Source organism: Planococcus citri, chromosome 2 (assembly GCF_950023065.1).
Source record: "Planococcus citri chromosome 2, ihPlaCitr1.1, whole genome shotgun sequence".
Taxonomy (NCBI): Eukaryota; Metazoa; Arthropoda; class Insecta; order Hemiptera; family Pseudococcidae; genus Planococcus; species Planococcus citri.
Genome location: NC_088678.1, coordinates 14,435,627 through 14,457,446, shown reverse-complemented (window position 1 = coordinate 14,457,446; position 21,820 = coordinate 14,435,627). Strand labels below are relative to the sequence as shown.

General features: G+C 37.0%; 1 protein-coding gene across 3 annotated transcripts in view; it reads left to right on the top strand.

The window, feature by feature from the left end:
* Positions 1–21,820, top strand: part of LOC135834773 (uncharacterized) — a 144,155-nt gene that overhangs the window by 75,516 nt on the left and 46,819 nt on the right. The window contains exon 1 of one of the 3 annotated variants that reach the window (XM_065348745.1): positions 5,047–5,366. The exons of the other annotated variants lie outside the window; for them this stretch is intronic. Coding sequence (XP_065204817.1) covers positions 5,342–5,366 — 25 coding nt within the window. The 5' untranslated portion in view covers positions 5,047–5,341. Of the gene's footprint in view, positions 1–5,046; positions 5,367–21,820 lie in introns of those variants that run through there. 3 annotated transcript variants of the gene reach the window in all.

The following is a 21,820-nucleotide window of genomic DNA, read 5'->3' as shown; positions in this document are numbered from 1 at the left end:
TTTGAAGCTCATGATGTTTGAAAAAATTTGACACCCCTCCCTCCCCCCACCTGTTTGCATGTAATTAATTTTTCAAGAATCTGGAAAACCTGGAAAAGTCAGGGAAAATAATTTCCAGAAATGAGCGGACACGCTGAAAAATGATTTGTTCAATAGTTCCAATCCTGTGGATGTAGGATTGTACGTACCTATGTGCATGGCGACTTCTGAATTTTCCCTCCTCCATTGACCTGCAACCTTGAAAATATTATCGTGATTCGTGAAAATTGTGATTTTCAAAAACTTGCTGGAGGCTCCAGAACTGCCTAAAACGGTTCGAAATCGATTCGGAAGGTGAGGGGAGGGGCTCAAAAATATGATCTTTATCAAATTTCAGCTATGTACTTGTGTACCATAACATTTTGTTTTTTCTTGCTTTTGGATCGAATTTTATGTTTTCAAAAGTTCGAAAACTCAACTCAAACTTCTGACATTTTGGCTGGCGCCGTATTTTTGCATGATCTTTGGATCCAACTCCACTGGTATTGGAATTTTTTGAATTTTCGAAATATTTATATTGATATTTTTTGAAAATGTGCTGTCTCTTTTTGATTTTCATCGCTCGGACAACGAAATCACGTTGATCGACATTTCGGTGAGACGGGACGTTCGAAATTTGTATTCCTCTTCCCCTTCCCTCCACTTTATGATTTTGAGAATGTATAGGCATTATAATGAATAATTGAATAAGGTACATATGTATTTTAATTTTCCCCGAATTATTTCCATATACGATGTCTATCAGCTCAGCCCGAGTATCTACGTAGATAATTGTCTTATCGTTCTGGTGCACTGTAATTTGAATGGTTGAAATTGAAATTGCAAACTCCCTCGCGAATTGACCGAGCGACGTTTTCGACATGTTTCGATACACGAACCGAAATTTGCATACGTGCAGCGTGTACGAGTACGAATGTATAAAAATGACTGACGAGAACATCCCCAAAAGACCTTCTCATGAAACACGAATTATGACGAAATTTTCTTCGTAGCTTGATGCGCTCGGACCGAACGTATCCCCAAGACGATAATATGTAATATTGGTCTTTTTATTCGCATACTTACTACTACGTGAGTAGGTACGTCATATTACAGAGAGGTACTTTTCCTCTACACATAACATTCGTTTCGGGTATTCGTATTGGATGTTTTGAGTTCTTGTATATACATACTCGTATTTCGGTAATTACGTAATGGTAATGATGATGCACGTATTAATTTGATCCTAATTGTACGGGTTGTGTATAACTCGCGGCTCGATCAAAATACCACCTTTGGGGAGTTAATTAATATATCGACATTGGTGCGGCGTTCATTTGTACACCAAATACTACGTACGATATACTCGACGATGATGATGTTGACGACGACGACGACGTCTCAATTTACATAATTCGATACGTACGCGGATTATTTGGTCGATACGATACGGTGCGGTGTGTGTGTCTGTGTGTGTATTATCTCATAATGCTGTGCGAACACGTAACATGAAGAAGAAAAATTAGCCGATGATTTTAAAAAATTACGTATTCGTATGTTTTCGAGGGATAACCTCTGCGATGATAATGATTACTACTAGTATATACGATGATGAAGCGAAGGAGTCGATCAGTTGCGGTGTGCGGCGGCGCCGGCGCTTCTTGTATTGGTGTCAAGTTAACTGTATGGGTAATACGTTTAAAAAGGCAGGGCCGCACCAATCTCGAATACACATTATAATTGAATATGAGTTTTAAGGTTCGTCGACGGTGTATGTAGTACCGATATCCATACGTACGAGTACGAACACTTTACCTGTACCTAAATTTGACCGCAGGGAGTAGGTAGAAGAACGTGAATGTTCGCGTATACGTTCGCACTTGCTTATTGGTAGTATTACGTATACGTAGGAATTAATTATAAAATCAAATAATCTTCGGGTGTAATTAACGGGCATGATGAGGTGGTAGATGGCACGAAGAGGTTTGATGAATTGGATAGAGAAGAGGTGGCGGTGTACTTCAACACGGTGCCATGCCGCAATGGTCGTAGGATTAGCTACAATGTAGCTGTGTGACTGCTGCTGGTGTCTTTGGACGAGTTTGTGAGAGGATATTGAAGTTTTTGCTTGACTGTCGAGTTGGGTACAATTTTTAATCTCGTAATTGTTAGTCTATTTCGAGTTTTTTTTTTTTTTTTTTGGAAAGGAAAAATTGGCGAATGACATTTCAAAAAATGTAATTTTCTTGAGCTGAACTTCGTGCTCGAATCAAAAAATTATTGAAAAATTGGACTTGGCTCTCACAAAGAACACAAAAATCGAGTTAGGAAAATAGAAATGCTGAAGATTCGAGCTTTTTGGGGAAAAAATCTTAATGTGTAGTTCAGTACCTACTACCTACAGGATTTTCTCTAGGATTTTCTTTATTTTCATTTTTTTCATAAAGCCAAATCAATTTTTTGTGATGAAAATCATTTTAAAAATTTCGAACTCTTGGATGAGAAACAATAAATTCAATTCAGATTTCAACTTTTGCTCAAAATATCTCAAAAAGTGAATTTTTTGGAAAGAATGTACATTTTTTTAAATTTTTGTGGTGCGACCTTCGCCACTTTCGGTTTTCAACTTTTTGTCCTCTCTCCCTCCCCCCCCCCCCTCACTAGTTATGATGCGAAAATAGCACTTTGAAATTTTTTCAGCACTTGAAAATCAATTTCCAATAGTTTGGTTTTGAGATATTTTGAGCAGAAATTGGAAATAGAATTTTTGCTCCCTCTAAAAAAGTACTCTCAACTTCTAGATTTTTTCGTTTTTTTAGTACAAATTTATCCTGGAAAATTATTTCTGCATTTTTATTTGGAAAAGACATTTGAGCGGTTTGTTTTTCTCATTTTTGGGAGAACTTTTCATCCACTATTCAAATTGATCAAATCTATATTATAGGAAACATTTTTACGTATTCTGGTTTACTATTTACGCATTTATGTATTTATTTGGAAATTTGCTTTCCTCCTCCCTCCCTCCCTCCCTCGCTTTCCCTCTCATGTCATCTTCATATTGAGAAGCTTTTCCTGTTTTAGAATAATTTATAATATCTTATTTACGTTGTGAGAGTATGGAGGAGGTCCAATTTTGATTTTAAGGACCCCAGATTTGGGCAAACAGGGTATCTAACAGGTAGTGCAAGTAGTGAAAGTAGTGAAAAAGTAGTGATTTTTAAAATGGGTAGTGAAAGTAGTGAATTTTGTTGAAAAGGTAGTGAAAAAATGAAAAAATTCAAATTCGTTCCGTTTTTTCGATCTTTATTCCGTAGGAAAGATCTCATTTGTCGACCTTTTTTAGAGCTTGAATTACACATTTTTGAGAGCTTTTGCCCTCGCTTCGCTCGGGCTGTTTATTCTTTTCCCCGCGAAAACCTACTGTTCAAATTCAAGAAATGTTCAAAGTTTAAATTAAAAAAATAAGTTTTTTACATGTACCTCCCTCTCGAAATTAAAAATTTGGTTTGTTAAAAAAAAAGTTTTTTATTCGCCCAATTTCATTACGTGAGCAAGAAGCAAGAACTTTTAACGTGAAAAAAAACTCAAAAATTATTGAAATGATGAAATTATATTTTTGAAATCGGCTTGCTTGAAAAAAAATTTGGGATATTGAAGACGTTGGAAAACTAAAAACGAAAAATTCTAATGTAAAATTTTGCCTCCCTCGGCTCTTTTTTCTTATAAAATCTCTAGTGTTTAAAAAATGTCCTGCCAAAGTCCTGATTTTTTATTTTGAAATTTTGTTTGACACCTTGTCTTATAAAGTTATAACGAATGTAATAAGCTCGTTTATTCGTATTGTTTTTTTCAATAATTTTGATTAAAATTACAAATTTTCTTACAGTTTCAATTTTTTTAAAAATTTTCATGTGAAAAATTTAACTTTGTTAATTTGTATGTGTGTGTGGGGGGGGGCGAGGTGGTCGAGGTGATGGCATTCTGAAAATTTGGTTGAATAAAGTAGTGATTTTTTTCAACTAAAAAAATCCGTTAGATACCCTGGCAAAGGGTTCATAATACTTGCTTAGTCATAAAAAATTTCGGAACATATTTTTTTGGTAAATTGTATTTTACTTACTCCCAAGCACAAAATTGGAATCGATTTGGCGCCATAGGGGGAGAGGTACTCGTAAAACCCAAAAACCAGATTTCAGAAATTTTTGGACCCTCCTCCGAAATTTTGAGAAAGCCATGCTACATGCACGATATATTTTGGAACATCCCCACCCATCCGAGCAAGTAGTTCCAGCGAAGAGAGGGCACGAGCCAGTTTTAAAAATTACCATTTTTGAAAATTGATTTTTTGAACTGAGTTTTATACAACCTAGTGCATAATTCGTTCAATTTTCACTCACAATCAGATTCAAAAATTTGAGGGTACAAAAAATGGGACAGTACCCTGTGCACTCCAAAAGTTGTTATCGGTGAACGTGAAACTCTATGGGAAAATTTTTCAATTTTTCAAATGCTTACTCCCATACAACGACATAAATATGTTTTGAAAATAGGTATTATGGGTGGAAGTACTGGTACTTATCAAAAACGATGAAATCCTTGTTTCTCTTTATCTACGTATGCCACTCCTTCGTGTCTATGGTATTTCCGGTATCATCGTCATCGCGCGATCCAAGTGCCCTGTGAGTCTCACAGTGACCCAGGTTATGTGGGGGAAGATTCATTATAATTATATAGGTACCTTTTATTTTACGACCCAAAGAGGGTTGATAAAAGCGTCGTCCTATCGAGAAAACGTGGAAAAAAATTACGGGAACCGAAAAAAGGACATGGATATGGAATAAAAAAAAATCACACGGGTAATGAAGTACCAAGTACTCGCGAGTGTTTACCTCTCCTCCCCTCCCGCCAATTAAGTGCTACCGCGTGTACCGACTGGAAAACTAGGAAGGCGGCGGGTATGGGGGGCTAAGCAGTGGCGGGCGAGATAACGCGTATGGGTATAGACCAACTGCCAGTCAAAGTCATATCAATACTCGTTGGTGGCTGGCTCGGTTCAGTGTGTGTGCCTGTTAGTCATATGTTTATTAAATCGTTTACGCGTGTTTTTTAAACCCAATGTGTTTGCGGTTAGATTTTTGGATTATTGTAGAATTGCCTACGATCTTTTTTAAAGAGTAAATTTTGGTGTTTCGAATATTGAAAGTGTGTTGTGGTGTACCCTTCTTTCTGCACTTACGAGAATCTTTGGATCTCAAATACGTACTCACCGGCTGTGTGCGATGCTGAGCGAATAAATTGACGAATTTTGGTCTCTGTTTTCACGATGTTTTGCGATATTTGTGATATAGGTAAGATGATCTTTACTCAGTTTCATTTTCTATAAGTGTGTAGAATTTGAGAGTAATTTGTACTCGGGTGGATGTGAAATTGGAAAGGTTTCCTCCAAATCAAATGTGTATCTGTCGAGAGGTGGATGTTGGATGTTATTTTGATACACCTACGATAAGTAAATGGGAACGTGTATTTGTGTGTTATCAATCGTCGTGTAGTATTCTTGCTCGAAGTAGACCATTAGAACTAGCCCGACGAGCTACCGGTCTGTAATATAAGACAATACGAATCGAGTTTGTTATTTCGCCTTGTCTATGCATATGTGCGAGTATCTAAATGTATGTTTTTTCCTCCGTCTTAATTCGGCTACAAAATTAGCATTTAAGATTTTCTTACTCGTGCCAGCATGTGTGTGTGTAGTCTTATCTCGAAGAGTTTTAGAGAAAGTATTTGCCCACAATTCAACTTTCCATGTTTCCACAGGCGGAATTGACATTCAAATTCAAACGATGGAATAGGTATCTTGTGAATTAGCACCATTGTACGGATGGGATGTGGTGGGACTATTTTGAAATTTGACTATGCTCAATTTTGGATTAATGGTTATGCCAATGCCACCCAAAAATGCTTCGAGGGCTGAGGTACCCTCCTCTGTTCAAGTGTTCATACTCTATTAATAGTACCCAACTGGTTTCATTCTTGGCATACCGATGGATATTATCGCGGCGTTGCGCGCCTTATATTTTGAAATATCTTCGGTTTTGACAGGTGTGACTTTTAAGAATTCCTCTCCGCTCATATAGTCGAATGGAACTGGTATGCGAGATCGCGTATTGATTGTACTCGTAAGTACCGGAGCGGCGCGGCGGCGATGCGATATGTATGCGTGATGATGGGTGAAGCGAAGATCACGGATTTGAATAAATTTTAAGGTGGTTTTGTTTTTTTTTTGGAAGCCGGAGCATAACTGGGTGAGGGGAAGCGTAGATAGGTACGTACTGTTTTCTTCTACAAGTTTTGAAGGTATTGGAGAGTTTTAAGCTGAGTGGTATTTGCTTGCGTGTGAAAATTACCGGGTTCAAGGGTATCGATTGGGAAACCTTGAATGAAATTTATAATTCGAGTGGACATTAATATATGGATTTTTTCGATTATTTTCCCAATTTACTGCGGGGACTTATGGAGTGGTCTCGAAGTTTATTCGTCTTCGACTCTTCATACCTACACATAGGTACTTATTATGTGACGCGTGCCCTTGAAGAAGTTGAATGACGTATTGACGTTGGAAAAGTCTGCCAGGAACGAGGAACGATGATCTCGAAGTCGTGATCTCGTGAAAATAGCTCGAAATTTGATGAAAGATCGCGAAAGTTGTTATAATTTTTGAAAAATTGTGGAATTGTCTTGAAAAAGTGCCGTGTAATGGTGCAAATTCACAAGATATTTATTCGAATTTTAGCGGAATCGTTGCTTCAAGAACCAAAAATAAGCCGGAGCAGTGGCGTATCCAGGGAGGAACACAGAGGGCCATCGCCTCCTCCTGCGAGCGAAAATTTAAAATGAAACATACTAAAATGGACGTTTTTTGTTTTGTAACCCCATTTTTTCGAAACATTCTTGCTTTTGATTTTACTTTCATTTTAATAAAATCATTACACATCTGAGATCACGAAAGGTTTTCGGAAAATTCATGCCTAAAAATCAGTCTGGTTTTGCCCCCTCCTTCAGAAAATCCTGGCTACGTCTGTGAGCCGGAGCTAAGTTTATTCATCCCCCCCCCCTCGAAATTGGCCCGTATTAAAATTCATGGAATGTTTTTTTTTAGAACTTGATTTTCGCTCAAAAAAAAATGTATAAAATGTGCGAATGGTTGAAATTTGTTGGCAGTTTTTTTCCTAATTGTGATTCGATGTTGCGAAATTTCTCATTTTTTGTGCCAGTACTCAATGGATATTGGAAAATTACAGATTGTTTGACATTTTAGAGGCCAAAAAACTATTCTTTTTTTTTACAAAGAAAAATAATACTTCTGGGTCATTCCACGTCAATTGGACTAAGAAGTGGTAGGCGGGTTCGGCGATTTTTTTGAAATTTTTCCTGTGGAAAGACCTTCCGAAGGGATGACCAATGGCGCAAATCGCAGCCCTCCAGCCCATTTTCAACGGCAGCCAGGGGGTGTTAAAGTTTTCAGTGAACCTAAAATATCATCCACTTCAGTAGTGGATTACTCGATAATTGCGATATCTACCAAAATGGAACATTTTCCCATAGTTAGGGGTTTTGAAAGGCTTTTTGGGGATATCATAAGAATCAGTGTTGCCACTTTTTTTCGTACAAAAAATTAGCTCAAAAAGTTTCGAAACGTAGTTTTCATATCGTTCCGACTCTCAAAAATTCTGAAAAAAAATGTATTATGGACACTTTTTCATGTAGAACATCATATAAAAAAATTGAGATGGTACAATGTTGCAAAGTTGATTTTAAAAAATTTAAAGTTTGCGAAAAAATGCGATTTTTTAATTTAAAACATGAAAAAAAGTTTTGATAGGTGAAGTTGACACATTTGACACCTATTTTTACGTATCTGTTGAAAAAGTTGAAAAACCTCTTTCACTCGATGAAATGAACTCCTCACAAAAAAAATCAAAATTCAAAAAAATTCAATTTTCAATTTCATACATGAAAAAAAGTTTAAATTCATTCAAAAATAGAAGTCAAATTGGTCAACTTCACCAATCAAAACTTTTTTTTATGTTTTAAATCAAAAAATCGCATTTTTTCGCAAACTTTAAATTTTTTAAAATCAACTTTGCAACATTGTACCATCTCAATTTTTTTATATGATGTTCTACATGAAAAAGTGTCCATAATACATTTTTTTTCAGAATTTTTGAGAGTCGGAACGATATGAAAACTACGTTTCGAAACTTTTTGAGCTAATTTTTTGTACGAAAAAAAGTGGCAACACTGATTCTTATGATATCCCCAAAAAGCCTTTCAAAACCCCTAACTATGGGAAAATGTTCCATTTTGGTAGATATCGCAATTATCGAGTAATCCACTACTGAAGTGGATGATATTTTAGGTTCACTGAAAACTTTAACACCCCCTGGCTGCCGTTGAAAATGGGCTGGAGGGCTGCGATTTGCGCCATTGGTCATCCCTTCGGAAGGTCTTTCCACAGGAAAAATTTCAAAAAAATCGCCGAACCCACCTACCACTTCTTGGTCTAATTGACGTGGAATGACCCTTCTGGGATGGCTCAGCTTACTTCGCAGTTGTTGCAGAGGCCAGGAATTTTCTGAGGGTAATTTCAAATCAATATTAATCACTTATTTGCATCGAATATACTGAAAATTTTCTGATCTATAGACTATATCAACTTATTGTGCTAAGAAAAGGCGGATGCTTTGCATGGAACATTTTGTGGTGAGAGGGGGATTAATTTGAAGAAATACATACCCGTAACCTTTTTCATGGAAAATTCGATGTCGATTAATTTAATTGACCGGATGGCCAGTGGGGGTAGACTTTTTTGGATTTTTTGGAAAATTGGTGGGAGGGTCGATACTTAATTGTAGGTTGCTCTTAAAAAAACTGCGGGACAAAATTTTGGATTCCTGACTTGAATCGTCACAATTCTGCCGAGGTTTTAAATTTCAAAATTCACATTGAAAATTGAAGAAAAAAATCGAAAAAAAATCTGGTGATGTATTAAATTAGTGAGAACGTCGTTTTTAAAATTTTTTCGCTTTTTTAGATAATTTACACAATTTTTGAATACCTACGTAGGTTCAAAATCGTCTTATTTTTGTTGTCTCATGTAAAACCCCAGTAAAACTAAAAAAAAATTCAAAATCGATTTTCTTACTTTGAAGTAGATAGATACAAGTTACATAATATGATCAACCATCATCAAAAAAAAAAAAATTCAAAAAAGTTTTCTTTTTTTTATTCTAAATGTAAATTCAAAATTTTAAAACTCCGGCAAAATTGTTGATGGTTCAAGTAAGGGATCCAAACTTTCTCCTGCACTCTCTTAAGGTCCATCTGTATATAATTTTTTATCGAATTTTCTTTCCGATTTTCCAAAAAAAAATCAAAGACGACCCTTCTTAATGACTACCATTCATCAAAAATCGCTTTGATGGGAATTTTTCCAGTTCTTACAATAATTAGTTGTTTTTTGCCTTATTTTACCGGACCAATCGGAAGCTGAAGAATAATTTGAAGCACTTGATTGAAACTGATTCACTCAGCTGTGGTATTTTGCAAACATTTTTTTAAAATTTGAGCTGACGTAGATGATAAGTTGGTACCTCAAAATATAGTCCTTGGTCAACCAAGTAGAGACCTTGTATTACTAAAGGGAAATTTTTTTTGAAATTTGATGATAAGGCCAGAAGGCTAGACAAGGGCGAATTTTCGTTTGAAAAATGTACTCTTATCAGCTGAAAGTTATATCATCGGAAATTCAAAATATACGCTGATGTAATATTTTTACGCTTCATGAAAACTATAAATTACCCATTCCAGTGAGACATATCGCATATCGTTAGATAAAAATTTCATCGCTCATTTCGAAGGTTTATATACGTATAGAGATACTCGTAATATACTTTATCACCTCGTTCGTTTGTTTCTGTCCTTGCATCGTCGCGTCGTCGTCAATTCGTAGTAATTTTTTTAAAATAGGTTTTTTTTCTCATTTTAAATGAAAAAAGAAGTGGGGACGTGATAAAATTTCATTCGCTGGTCAAATTATGGCGCGCGGTTATAAAATTAATAACACTTGATGCGCACATGTAGGTAGTTACCAGTTAGGTACTTTACTTTATACTTTACTCGAGTCGAGTATATTTAAATTGTTTAATGCATCACGTAAACTCAATACCGCCAGCTGGGTCATCGGTAGATCTACACTCTACAGCTAGACAGACAGAACACTGTTGTGTTGGCCTGTTTGGTGTGCAAGCACCTCGTAGAATAGAGAATTACAGGTACATAGGTTAATTTGCACGTTCACTCGAGCACGCATACTATAGTAAATACCGGAACGTTGAAAGTTGCTGCTGTTGCTGCAGCTCAAATTATTGTATGTACAGATATTAGTGAGTTACCTTTGACAAAGAAATACACTAAAAAAATGTACAGAGGAAGTACGTATAGCTCGCAGGAGGCTACGTATCTCTAGTCGCGGTAGTGGATATGATGGGTCTAGGGGTCTGGGTCTGGGTGCAGTACATATACAAGTAGAGTCGTGGTGGTCGGTAGGTCGGTGCATCGTCCATCTTGACACGACGATGGCCCAAGGGAACCCATTACATTGCGAGTAAAAATAACCCCCATTCGGTGATGCGAAACGAAACCGAAAAAACAGAAAAACAAACGTGTTGATAATCATATTACGAGTACTATACGAGTACATATGTATGTGTATGTGCTGCTCGACCCAACGAATATGGCATGGCCGAGCGACACATGGTTATCGTTGTTCTTTTTAGAATTTTTTCCCACTACTGCGATAATTTTAGCATAATATTTTTTCGTTAATAATTCCCCGACATTTTTGCATTCATTAAAACGTGATGATCGGGTCCTTCGAATCGAGCTTTGTCGAGAAGACGAGCGAGTTGATACTTCGGCATTTCCTGCGCGACCGCCACCCCGTCGTCTCACCTGGTACCTACCTATAGATCTATCTGTGACTTAATGAGACTACCAGAATGAGAAGTAGCAGATATATTTAGAAGATGAATCGAACCAACGCACGACGAGTACGCGATTTTATGGAAACAGAGGCAGAAATACATATTCATCCAGCACCAGCTGTGGTCGCGGTCAATCCTGGACCATCGTCGTCGTCACGTGAGGAAATTTATCGTCGAATAAAAAAATTACGTACTAGGAACAAGTTTTTAGCCGCGGAAAGAGTATGAAATACCTATTCAAATGTACGATTACGAAGATGATGACTATGGCTCGCGCTCACGACGACGACGTGTTCCCGAGGAATTTTACGATTGGCACATGACATTCGCCAAGATGAAAATATGGGAAGAATTTTCTCAGTGGATTATCTCGTGGTGTGGCCTTCGTGCTTGTGAGATGCTGAATAATTGCTGGCTGAAGAATGAAGACGCAAAGATTACGCACTCGCCGGCTGCGGAGACACACGATTGATAATTTAATCGATCGATTGATTTTCCTTTTCTACGCGACGAAGCGTCTTATTTTCGGAATGGTTGTGACGCCACCGCCGGCGACACGACGGTGATTATTGCTGTGGCATGCGAGTTGAACTTGCGTGTACTATGCGTGGGTTAGAAGAGAACAGCTACTTTATATTATTGTCCAATACGCCTACCTGCGAGCCTAGCAGCAGAGATCTAGGCTCTCATGTACTCGTATTCGAGCTACCGACGATCGCGATAGTGGTCGGCGAGAATCAATTAAACAAAGTGGTTGTGGTTTGTAGTATGTTGTACAGTATTTGTACCTACGACTACGAGTCTTTTTGACGCTCGTAAGTGTGGCAATGGCGGCGGTAGCTGGTGTGTGAAAATATACTCGTTAATTTAGGTAAAGTAGCTACTTATATACGAGATACCTACGACGAATAATGTACGAGTAGGTAGATGCACATTACGTATACTATCTATACATACACTTATTCGACAAACGAGGCGTATAGAGAAATAGCTGAAAGCAATCTAGCCCAAGCCAAGTGTCCGGGCACTTTTCGTATCTGCTAGATACGGTCGACAGGTTGTACGAGTACTGTGTCTTCGCAACTTGAAGTACCTGGTCACCTACCAAAGATATACTGCGTAAGATATGGACATAACGAGCTGGTTTTTTACACTATGGAAGAGGAACAAAAAAAAAGAGCTGGTGGAAATGAAATGTCGGTTAGAAGAGTACCAACTACCAATGTGTACATTGTACAAACTGGTGTACCTACTGAAGACATTGTACGCCGAAAGGAAAGGTACACCGAATACCTCGAAGCTGTTTTGATAAAGCAGGTGTAGGCATTTGGAGTGGTCCACTGAGTGCTCGGTATGTGTGGAGCGAGCTGTAGAAACAGAAAGGAAACTGTCGAACGTCGTTCCTCGTACATTTAACTAATTCCTTCCTATGTGTACCTGTACCTGTGTATGCCACATTGCGTTGTTGTTGTTGTTGGTTGCGCTGTTTTTTATGACCGTTGTAACACGATGGTTATTCGCTTTTTGTACTATAAAACCTTGGTTATAAGGACGAAGAAAAGATTTTTCAAAAGGAGATGAATGAGGAGGAGGACGACGAGGACAAGGAGAAGTCGAGGTAGATGTGTATGTATAAAAGGTAGAGTAGAAGAAAAAAGGCCAGCTAGCTGCTATGACGCCAGTATTCACGTATTGGTATTGGTAATATTGTTTCACCATCGAGGTATTGTTTCGCATTTGAATGGCGCCTTTGAAACAGTGCATCGGAATGGAATGGATTTAGCTTAACCCTGTATAGTGTGTTGCTGCGCTGTATTCTCGTAATGTGTACGTAAATTATGATGGACGTGGAATTCACCCCGCACCACCGCACCTCTTCTTACCTTATGCATGTACTGTACCTCCCGATGCGATGCGACGAGTCCCCCTTGATTTTTTTCCTTCTTCTTCAAGATATACCCACCCTTTGGGGCTCCCGCGGCGCGGCGAATAATGTGGTAATTACGGCGGCGATGCCGGTTATGTACACTATACAAGGTACCTACTAATACGAAAATATGTAAAATGCGATGACCTCCTGTAAGCGCTTATAATCGATTTATTATATTCGACGACGACTTTTTTTTTTTCATTTCATTATTTCGTACGTATTGTGTTGTGTACGCGTACAAGCGTGCGATTTGATTCACACTATAGTTAGTATGTGTGTGTGTGTGTGTGTGTTTTTTGCCCCTGTGTTGTACTCTTATGTACATAATCGTGTATAATGAAAGCTACTTGAGGAAATTTTTCATTCATTGGTAAAAACGCGTGGTGCAGGTGGTGGTGGTAGTGGTGTTGATTTGACGAATTATGGATTGTTTTTTGGAGGTTTTTCTTTTTATTATTAAATCGATTTTATTATTAATTTTTAAAAACGGTTAAATTACGATTAGTTTTTCTATTTTGCGAGTGGTTTTTCAAGTCGGTGTACCCTTTTGGTTGTATGGGTAAAGCTTCCGTCCGGAAAGGGCCTACGAGGCACGTTGCTGTTATTGTTGTTGTTTTTTGGAGTATCTGTATATCGTCATGGTGAAGAAGTGCCATTGTCGTTGGATATGTCGAGGGTGTGGTACCACACCGTTCAGCTCAGCAGTGGTATGTGTACTCGAAAGGTCCTTCGTCGTCTATACGAGACCAGAAGAGATCGAGGAGGGTTCGTCGTCGTATCGTACATATATTCGTATAATACATCATAATATATCCGTTCTATATATTAATATTCGATATACCGAGTTGGATGTCAGATCAAATAACTTTAACGAGATCGTTTTTTAAAAAAGATTTATTTATTGCGCCGCGATCTCGAGCTCCAGCTCGGTACAGCCTCGAGAAACTCGATAAATCATTCGACTCGCCGGGTATACGCAGCAGCGTCGATTTTGCTATGATTTCCTTTATGACTGTGAATTGTGATACGTTATGGCAATATTGTGTAGATTGCTATAGATTGGACGGATAGTGGTAGTTGGCGTTTGGTGTGCAAGTGGTTTTAGAAAACGAAGGTGGGATTAATGGGAGGAGGAGGATCCCTCGGAGCGATTAGATTGTGATTTTTCAATTATATTTGGAATGATTGAGGAGGGTTTTGTGGGATGTTTTTTTCGATGAAATATGGTGTGATAAGGTGCGTTTTTGAGAAGTTGTTTATATTTTATAATAGGTGTTTGCCGGAGTGTTTGGGTGAAAATTGACGTGTGCGAGTGAAATTGAATGTGGTTTTGGTCTAAGTATTTTTTTTCTGTACCTGTTTGTGTACGTAATTTTACGAGAATGGTTGCGTAAACTCGTGTTTGAATTCAGCCACCCTCTTCCTTCTATGTACCACATTCTGAATTGTGGTCATTTTTCATTTTTCAAGTATAACTACTACATACCTACTAAAGTTTGCTACTTTATTTTTAAATTTTCAAAAATTCAATAAATTTTTCTAAATTTTGGCTCTAAACTTCTTGAAGAAATAAAAGTGTAAATTGATACGAATGATGAGTAATATCAACAAGTGAATATGTAATGTACGAAAATTTTCAATCTCATATGCAACTTTCATTCTTTTCCACCTGGTTACACTTTCTTTTCGGTATTACAGTTACAAAACCTTACCTTTGGCTAAAATTTTTGAACTCTCGCTGTCTATACCAATAAGATAGCAAAAATTTTCAAATGTCTCACTTTTTTTACTCAAAAAATTACCCAAAATCTCGCTTTGATGCCAGAAATCCGAAAAAGGTCTTGATTTTTTTCCGAAACTATGAATGTCTGGTCATTAAAGATTCACTTTTTCGACCAAAATTCCGATCAAGGATCACCTTTTGTCAGTCAAAAATGCTCGATTCTACCAGAAATTTACAAAAATTCTCAATTTTTACCTAATTGCTGAAAAACGCCAAAATTTTTCCATAAATTCTCAATTTGCTAAAAAAATTTTGAAACGTTTACTTTTTCGACTGAAATTATTTAAATGTCTCACTTTTCCTCCTAAAAGAAGTACCCAAAAGTCTCGCTTTGTTGCCAAAAATTGCCAAAAAAAACATTGATTTTTTCACAAAATTGTCCAAGTCTCGCTGAAAAATTCCAAAATATTTCCAAAAATTCTCACTTTGTTAAAAAATGATTAAAACGTTCTCTTTTTTGGTTTGTTGCAAAAAAGTCATTTTTTCGACAAAAATTGCGAAGGAGTAAAAATGTCACTTTTTGCCAGCAGTAATCCAAAAAGTTTCGCTGTTTGATAAAAATTAAAAATTGACAAAAATTCTCGCTTTTTATTAAATTGTTAAGAAATACCGAATGCCAAATAGTTTAATTTTGCTAAAAATTGTTAGAATGTTTCACTTTCTTTGCCAAAGGTTACCAAAAATTTGACAAAAAAAATTTAAAAAATCTTGGTTTTTTTGCAGAAAATTGCCAAAAAAAAACATTGATTTTTTTTCACAAAATTGTCCAAGGCTCGCTGAAAAATTACAAAATATTTCCAAAAATTCTCACTTTGCTAAAAAATGTTTGAAAAGTTCTCTTTTTTGGCTGAAATTATTTAAATGCCTCACTTTTTCCTCTAAAAAAATTACTCAAAAGTCTGGCTTTGTTACCAGAAATTGCCGAAAAAGCCTTGATTTCATTCCCAAAATTGTTCAAGTCTCGCTTTTTGTCAACATTTTTCAAAAAAAGCCACAGTTTTACCGAAATGTTGCAAAAAAGTCATTTTTTCGACAAAAATTGCGAAAGAGTAAATGTCTCTTTTTGTCAGCAGTAATCCAAAAAGTCTCGCTGTTTGATAAAAATTTACAAAAAGTCTCGCTTTTTACTAAATTGTTAAGAAATACCAAAAGCCAAAAAGTTTAATTTTGCTAAAAATTGTTGGAAAGTTTCACTTTCTTTGCCAAAGATTACTGAAAATTGTCGTTTTTTGGCAAAAAAAAATTAAAAATCTCAATTTACAAAAAAAACTTGTTTTTTTGCAAAAAATTGTCCAAAAAAGCTCTGCCTTTTGCTAAAATTGTCAAAATCCATCTTTTTCACTTTTTTGATATTTTTTTGAATTTTTTTCACTATTTAGTATTTTTGACACTCTCCTTTGGGAAAAAAGCTGAAAATGTCCGATAAGATTGAAAAAGTGAAAAAGAGTGAAACTTGATATTTTGACTTCATCAATGAGGTTACGTATTCTCTGATGAGTAAATTGATTGGTCACTCGTTTTTTTTTTTAGTAAAAATTGAAAAGTGAAATGAAAAGTACGAACTTTTCTTTTCAACTTTTCAGACTGCACATCTCTACGTTTAACATATCGACATCCCCTCCTCCCACCAAAACACCCCTCCCTTATCAAAAAAATTGTAAAGTGTTTAAAACATTCTGCTTTTTTTATTTTTAAATCTTTTTTTGGATATTTTTGTAATATCAGTGTAATGAAATGATTTCCGTTATCCGTTCAGTTTGATTTTGTGCTTGCGACATTTTTTGAATAGAAAGTTCTGCTCAGGAGCCAGCTTACTTATTCGTTTTATTGAAATAGGTGGAAAATTCTCGCAACTGTAGAATAGACATTATCTCCGCATCATGTGCCATCTCCCGCGATCTTCTTGTATAACTCTGAAGGGTATGTAACGCCTCCAGCCATTAAAAACGAATAATTGGATTAATACTATTCTTTCGACACGACCAGGTGAAGGGGGGCGTTGCAGAGGAAGGGTGAGAAATTAAATGGAAACTCGACGTAGAGTGGTACAGAACAAATAATATGCACTGTAATATCTAACTTGGTAGGCATAGGCAAGGTAATCGTATACCTACTTACGTAATTCTACTCCAATTTGTTCATCAATCAATTGTTTAAATTTTCTGTTCGAGCGATCGTTATCCCTCATCTTGTCTGGTTTGCTCCTCTCGCGCTGAGTTTGCGTTCAATAAAACTGGACTTTTTTTTCTTCTTTCAAACCGGGGTGTTTCACTATGGGGTGCTGATGCCTGCTTGTACAATGTACATAGTAGGTTTTGTAACGATGATGACTAATTTACACAATAATAAAAAGAATACGATAGAGGAAGAGAGGTACCTTTATGAGACATATTTGATGAAACATCGTAGTATGGAACAACTGAACTGAACACACCTACTGTGTCATGTATTATTTGTGATGGGCATATTGGGTACTAGTACCTTGGTTGTGCTATTTTATTGGATGTTCGTTTGTTTGAGAATAATCCGTATAAACACGTAATTCGTATGCAATAGCAAATAGCACCTTTACTTATTTTAGTTATTTATAGGATATTTTTTTCTATAGAAAACTACGTTCCTAGATGTACAATTGTATACTTACCTATTTATGTCGTATTTCAAAAAAAAAAACGATGACTAATAGAACATTATGTTCTAGTATACCATACTCGTACTCGATGTGTGAAGCATTACGAAGATAAGGCGCGCGAGCTTTGGGCTAATCTTCGAGTACACGTCGTCGTCATAGTGAATATCCGCCGCTGTATTGTATGCGTGTATATTTTTTATGTATGTACATAAATTACGCGAAAAAAAAGGAAATCCAAGTCGCGAAATACAAAGATAACGAGGAGAAGAAGAAAGAAAAAAACTGAACGAGTATGAATCATCGAGAAACGGCCAAAATGGGCGATCCTATATGTATATGCTATGTGCGATGTACTCATCGGACTGTAGACAAGCCGCATACGAGTAAGTATTTTTGACAGGTACGCGTCTAATTAGCCTTCTGTATGGGCTGGCGGTCAATTTACGCGTATTTTACAACCAAGTCGACTGGAAATGAGGAAAAAAAGAAAAAAAATTTAACGCGGTTTTCCACATCTATCGAAGGCTTCGTGTGTTAAAGGAACATTGTCCCTTGATTCAAGGTCTTCATCGGTGGAGTAGGTCTAGGTACATGTTGGAGGTACTTAGTTAGGATACTTTGTACTATACCTATCTGCCTATATAAGCTATCCACAGACGTATTCCAACTACCAACAAAAAAAAAAAAAAAAAAAAATACAACGTAAATGAACGATAGGATACGAGAAGAGCAAGAAGTACTACCAGAAGAAGGTGAAAAACCATTGAAGAGACAGATGATCGGCGGCGGTTCGTCGATGTGGGAAAAACAATAAGCGAAATCAAATATACTCGTAACAACAACAGAAACACAAAGACAGGAAATACAGCGATTTTTTTTCCACACGAACAATAGCTTATTACCGAGCCGAGTATAATATCCGTTCATTCCGATTTGACTACGGAATGAGTATATTTTTCCTGTTTACCGTTTATATATAAGTACGTACGAGTACACGTAGGTATATGTGAAATTTGTGAAGTACCTTCTACATTACCTATGGTCTATGGTACTCGTATTAGTCCGGCATATGACAAAAGGAGTAATTGCATCCCCCCCCCCGACGATCCTCCGGGACAACTTTTTTCTTAAAGGGGACATCCTAAGAAACATTTTAAAGCAAACTTGCTCAAAAAAAGTTGGCCTTACTTACAAAATGGCGGCCATTTTGATTGACAGGTCAGATTTCGCGTTTCAACATAGGACTTGCACGAAATTTTTCAAACTTTACAAAGGTAAATCGAAAGATTATGCAAACATTTATCACCTGTCCAAATTTCAAGTGCTAAAGTGCGTTTCTCGATTTTTGGTGAATTTTTGAAAATCAAATTTAGGCCAAAAATGAGGGAAAAAATCAAAATTTTACGAAATTGACCAAGAAAGCTGAAATTTGGGATATACCCTATGTTCGACATGCTAAATCGATTGGAAACGGTTTCAACCAGTTTTGAGCAGTTCTGGAGCCTCCAGCAGATTTTTGAAACTCGAAATTCCCACAAAATTCCATCAAATTGGAGTTGTAAAGCTGAAATTTATTCTTAAAACTAATTTAAATACGCTACGAAGTACTGCAGGTGAATTTCAAGTCGTTTTGGAGCCTCCAGCGACTTTTTGAAAATTCTTGAAGCCTCCAGCAGATGTTTGAAACTTTAAATTTTCACAAAATTCCATCAAACTGAGATAAAGAGTCGAAATTTTTTCTGCAAACTAATTCTAACACACTCTGAAGACGACTTCAGGTGTGTTCAAGTCATTTTAGAGCCTCCAGCGACTTTTTTGAAAATTACTGGAACCTCCAGCCGATTTTTGATACTAAATTTTCACAAAATTTCATCAAACTGAGATGGAAAGCTGAAATTTAATCTACACTCCAATTTTAACACCCTCTGAAGACGACTTCAGGTGGGTTCGAGCCATTTCAGAGCCTCCAGCGACTTTTTTGAAAATTACTGGAGCCTCCAGTAGATTTTTGACACTTGAAATTTCCCCAACATAAATTTATCAAATGGAGTTGGCAAGCTGAAATTTACTTCGCAGACTACATGGTGGTTTCAAATGGTTTTGAAGCTTCCAGCTACTTTTAGGAAATTTCAATTTTCCAAAAAAAGGTCATATAACATTTCCAAAAGTCGCTGGAGGCTCCAAAACGACTTGAAATCCACCAGCAGTCAACTTCGTAGCGTATTGAAATTGGTTTTCTGGATGAATTTCGACTCTCCATCTCAGTTTAATGAAATTTTGGGGAAATTTCAAATTTAAAAAATCTACTGGAGGCTCCAGTAATTTTCAAAAAAGTGGCTGGAGGCTCTAAAATGACTTGAACACACCGGAAGTCGTCTTCAGAGGGTGTTAAAATTGGAGTGTAGAGTAAATTTCAGCTTTCCATCTCCATTTGATGAAATTTTGTGAAAATTTAAAGTTTTAGACATCTGCTGGAGGCTTCAGGAGTTTTCAAAAAATCGCTGGAGGCTCCAAAACGATTTGAAGTTCACCTGTAGTACTTCGTAGCGTATTGAAATTAGTTTTTAGAATAAATTTCTGCTTTACAACTCCAATTTGATGAAATTTTGTGGGAATTTCGAGTTTCAAAAATCTGCTGGAGGCTCCAGAACTACTCAAAACGGCCTGAAACAGTTTCCAATCGATTTGGCATGTCGAAAATAGGGTATATCCCAAATTTCAGCTTTCTTGGTCACTTTGGTAAAATTTTGATTTGTTCCCTCATTTTTGGCCTAAATTCGATTTTCAAAAATTCACCAAAAATCGAAAAACGTACTTTAGCACTTGAAATTTTGACAGGTGATACATTTTTGCATGATCTTTCGATCTACCTTTGTCAGGTTTGAAAAATTTCTTGCAAGTCCTATGTTGAAACGCAAAATCTGCGATTTCGGCTGATCTGTCCATTAAAATGGCCGCCATTTTGTAAGTAAGGCCAACTTTTTTTGGGCAAATTTGCTTTAAAATGTTCCTTAGGATGTTCCCTTTAAGAAAAAAGTTGTCCCGGAGGATCGGCGGGGTGGGGGTGCAATTACTCCTATTGTCATATACCGGACTATATGGTTGCCCGACGACGACGATGACGATGACGACGAGAGGTGTGATGTGGAGAGGTACGAAAACGAAGTACTTACAAATTTGTGTATACGAATTCTAACGCGATTGATTGATCGATTCATCGATCAGGGAAAAAACCAGTCGACATTCGAAGTCAAAATATTTGTATTCGCGGAGACTACGCAGCTGCTGGTGCGGTTTAAGAAAAGAATTGGTACAAATGCCCATTGCCCATGTGAATGGCACGAGGCGAGGCGAGGCGTGGTGAAGATGGCGATGGCGGTAACAACTCATTAACCTATTTTATTACGGCCGTTTAATGCGCTCCATTAAGTAATTAACCTTTCGAGTTTTAGATACTCGAGATTTTTCGAGCTCGTATCGTATACCATTGAAGATGATGGCGGACTCGAAGCGAAAAAAAAAATAAGTAGATCGATTCGGGCGTGCTGTACCTACGATTTTTTTGGACGAGGGTTTTATTAAACTTGGGTAAAGGTAAACCTACCTAAAGGTATCTGTACGTAGTGAATCCATTAGCGAACTGGTAACAAGGGTGTTCTTCGATGATGTAATGGAATTTAGTAGCGGCTACAGCAGCAGCAGCAGCAGCATTGACGATGGCGCCGTTGCCGCCAATGTTTTTATATTAATTAAAGATCACGATACAATGAAGATGAAGACGCGAGCGTCACGATGCGATGTGGTAAAATTAAAAATTCAACCAATATTCTCTAATTACTCCTCGTCGAGTTGGTTCTTCTTCTTATACTCGTCGTACTCGTAGTTCGAGGTACATCAGGTTAATGCTGGCGTTGTTGTTGTTTTTTGCTCCCTTCGCAGCGTCTTAATTGTACCGAGAGCGACGTAACCTCGTTAAAATAACATTAACTCGACGACGTTAATCACCCGAATAACTCGGGCTTTTTTTTCGTATTATCTCGAGTGAATGATCTTAGCGTGCACTTGTCGACGATGCAAGAGCACGGATTTCGAAATTGGCGCGATCTTTGTTAGTCTATTCTGTACGGTATCGTGTGTGGTGACACATGTCTTTCATGTGTGTATAAATGTTTCATCTTGGACGAATTCAAAACAAAATGAAAGTTTTTCTTTTCTTTTTCTAAACCGAATAAATGAATGAAATGGAACGCGTGACCAATCATACGCGTATCAAGTTGACGAATTGTTGCAAAAATAATTTACTTTTACGAAAAAACATACATATACTTAGTAGCTTATGTGTGTTGCAAGTGTACGATATTATGGTCAAGAAGCACTCGTATAAGTATACTATTTGCTATGGTATGAGAGTGTTG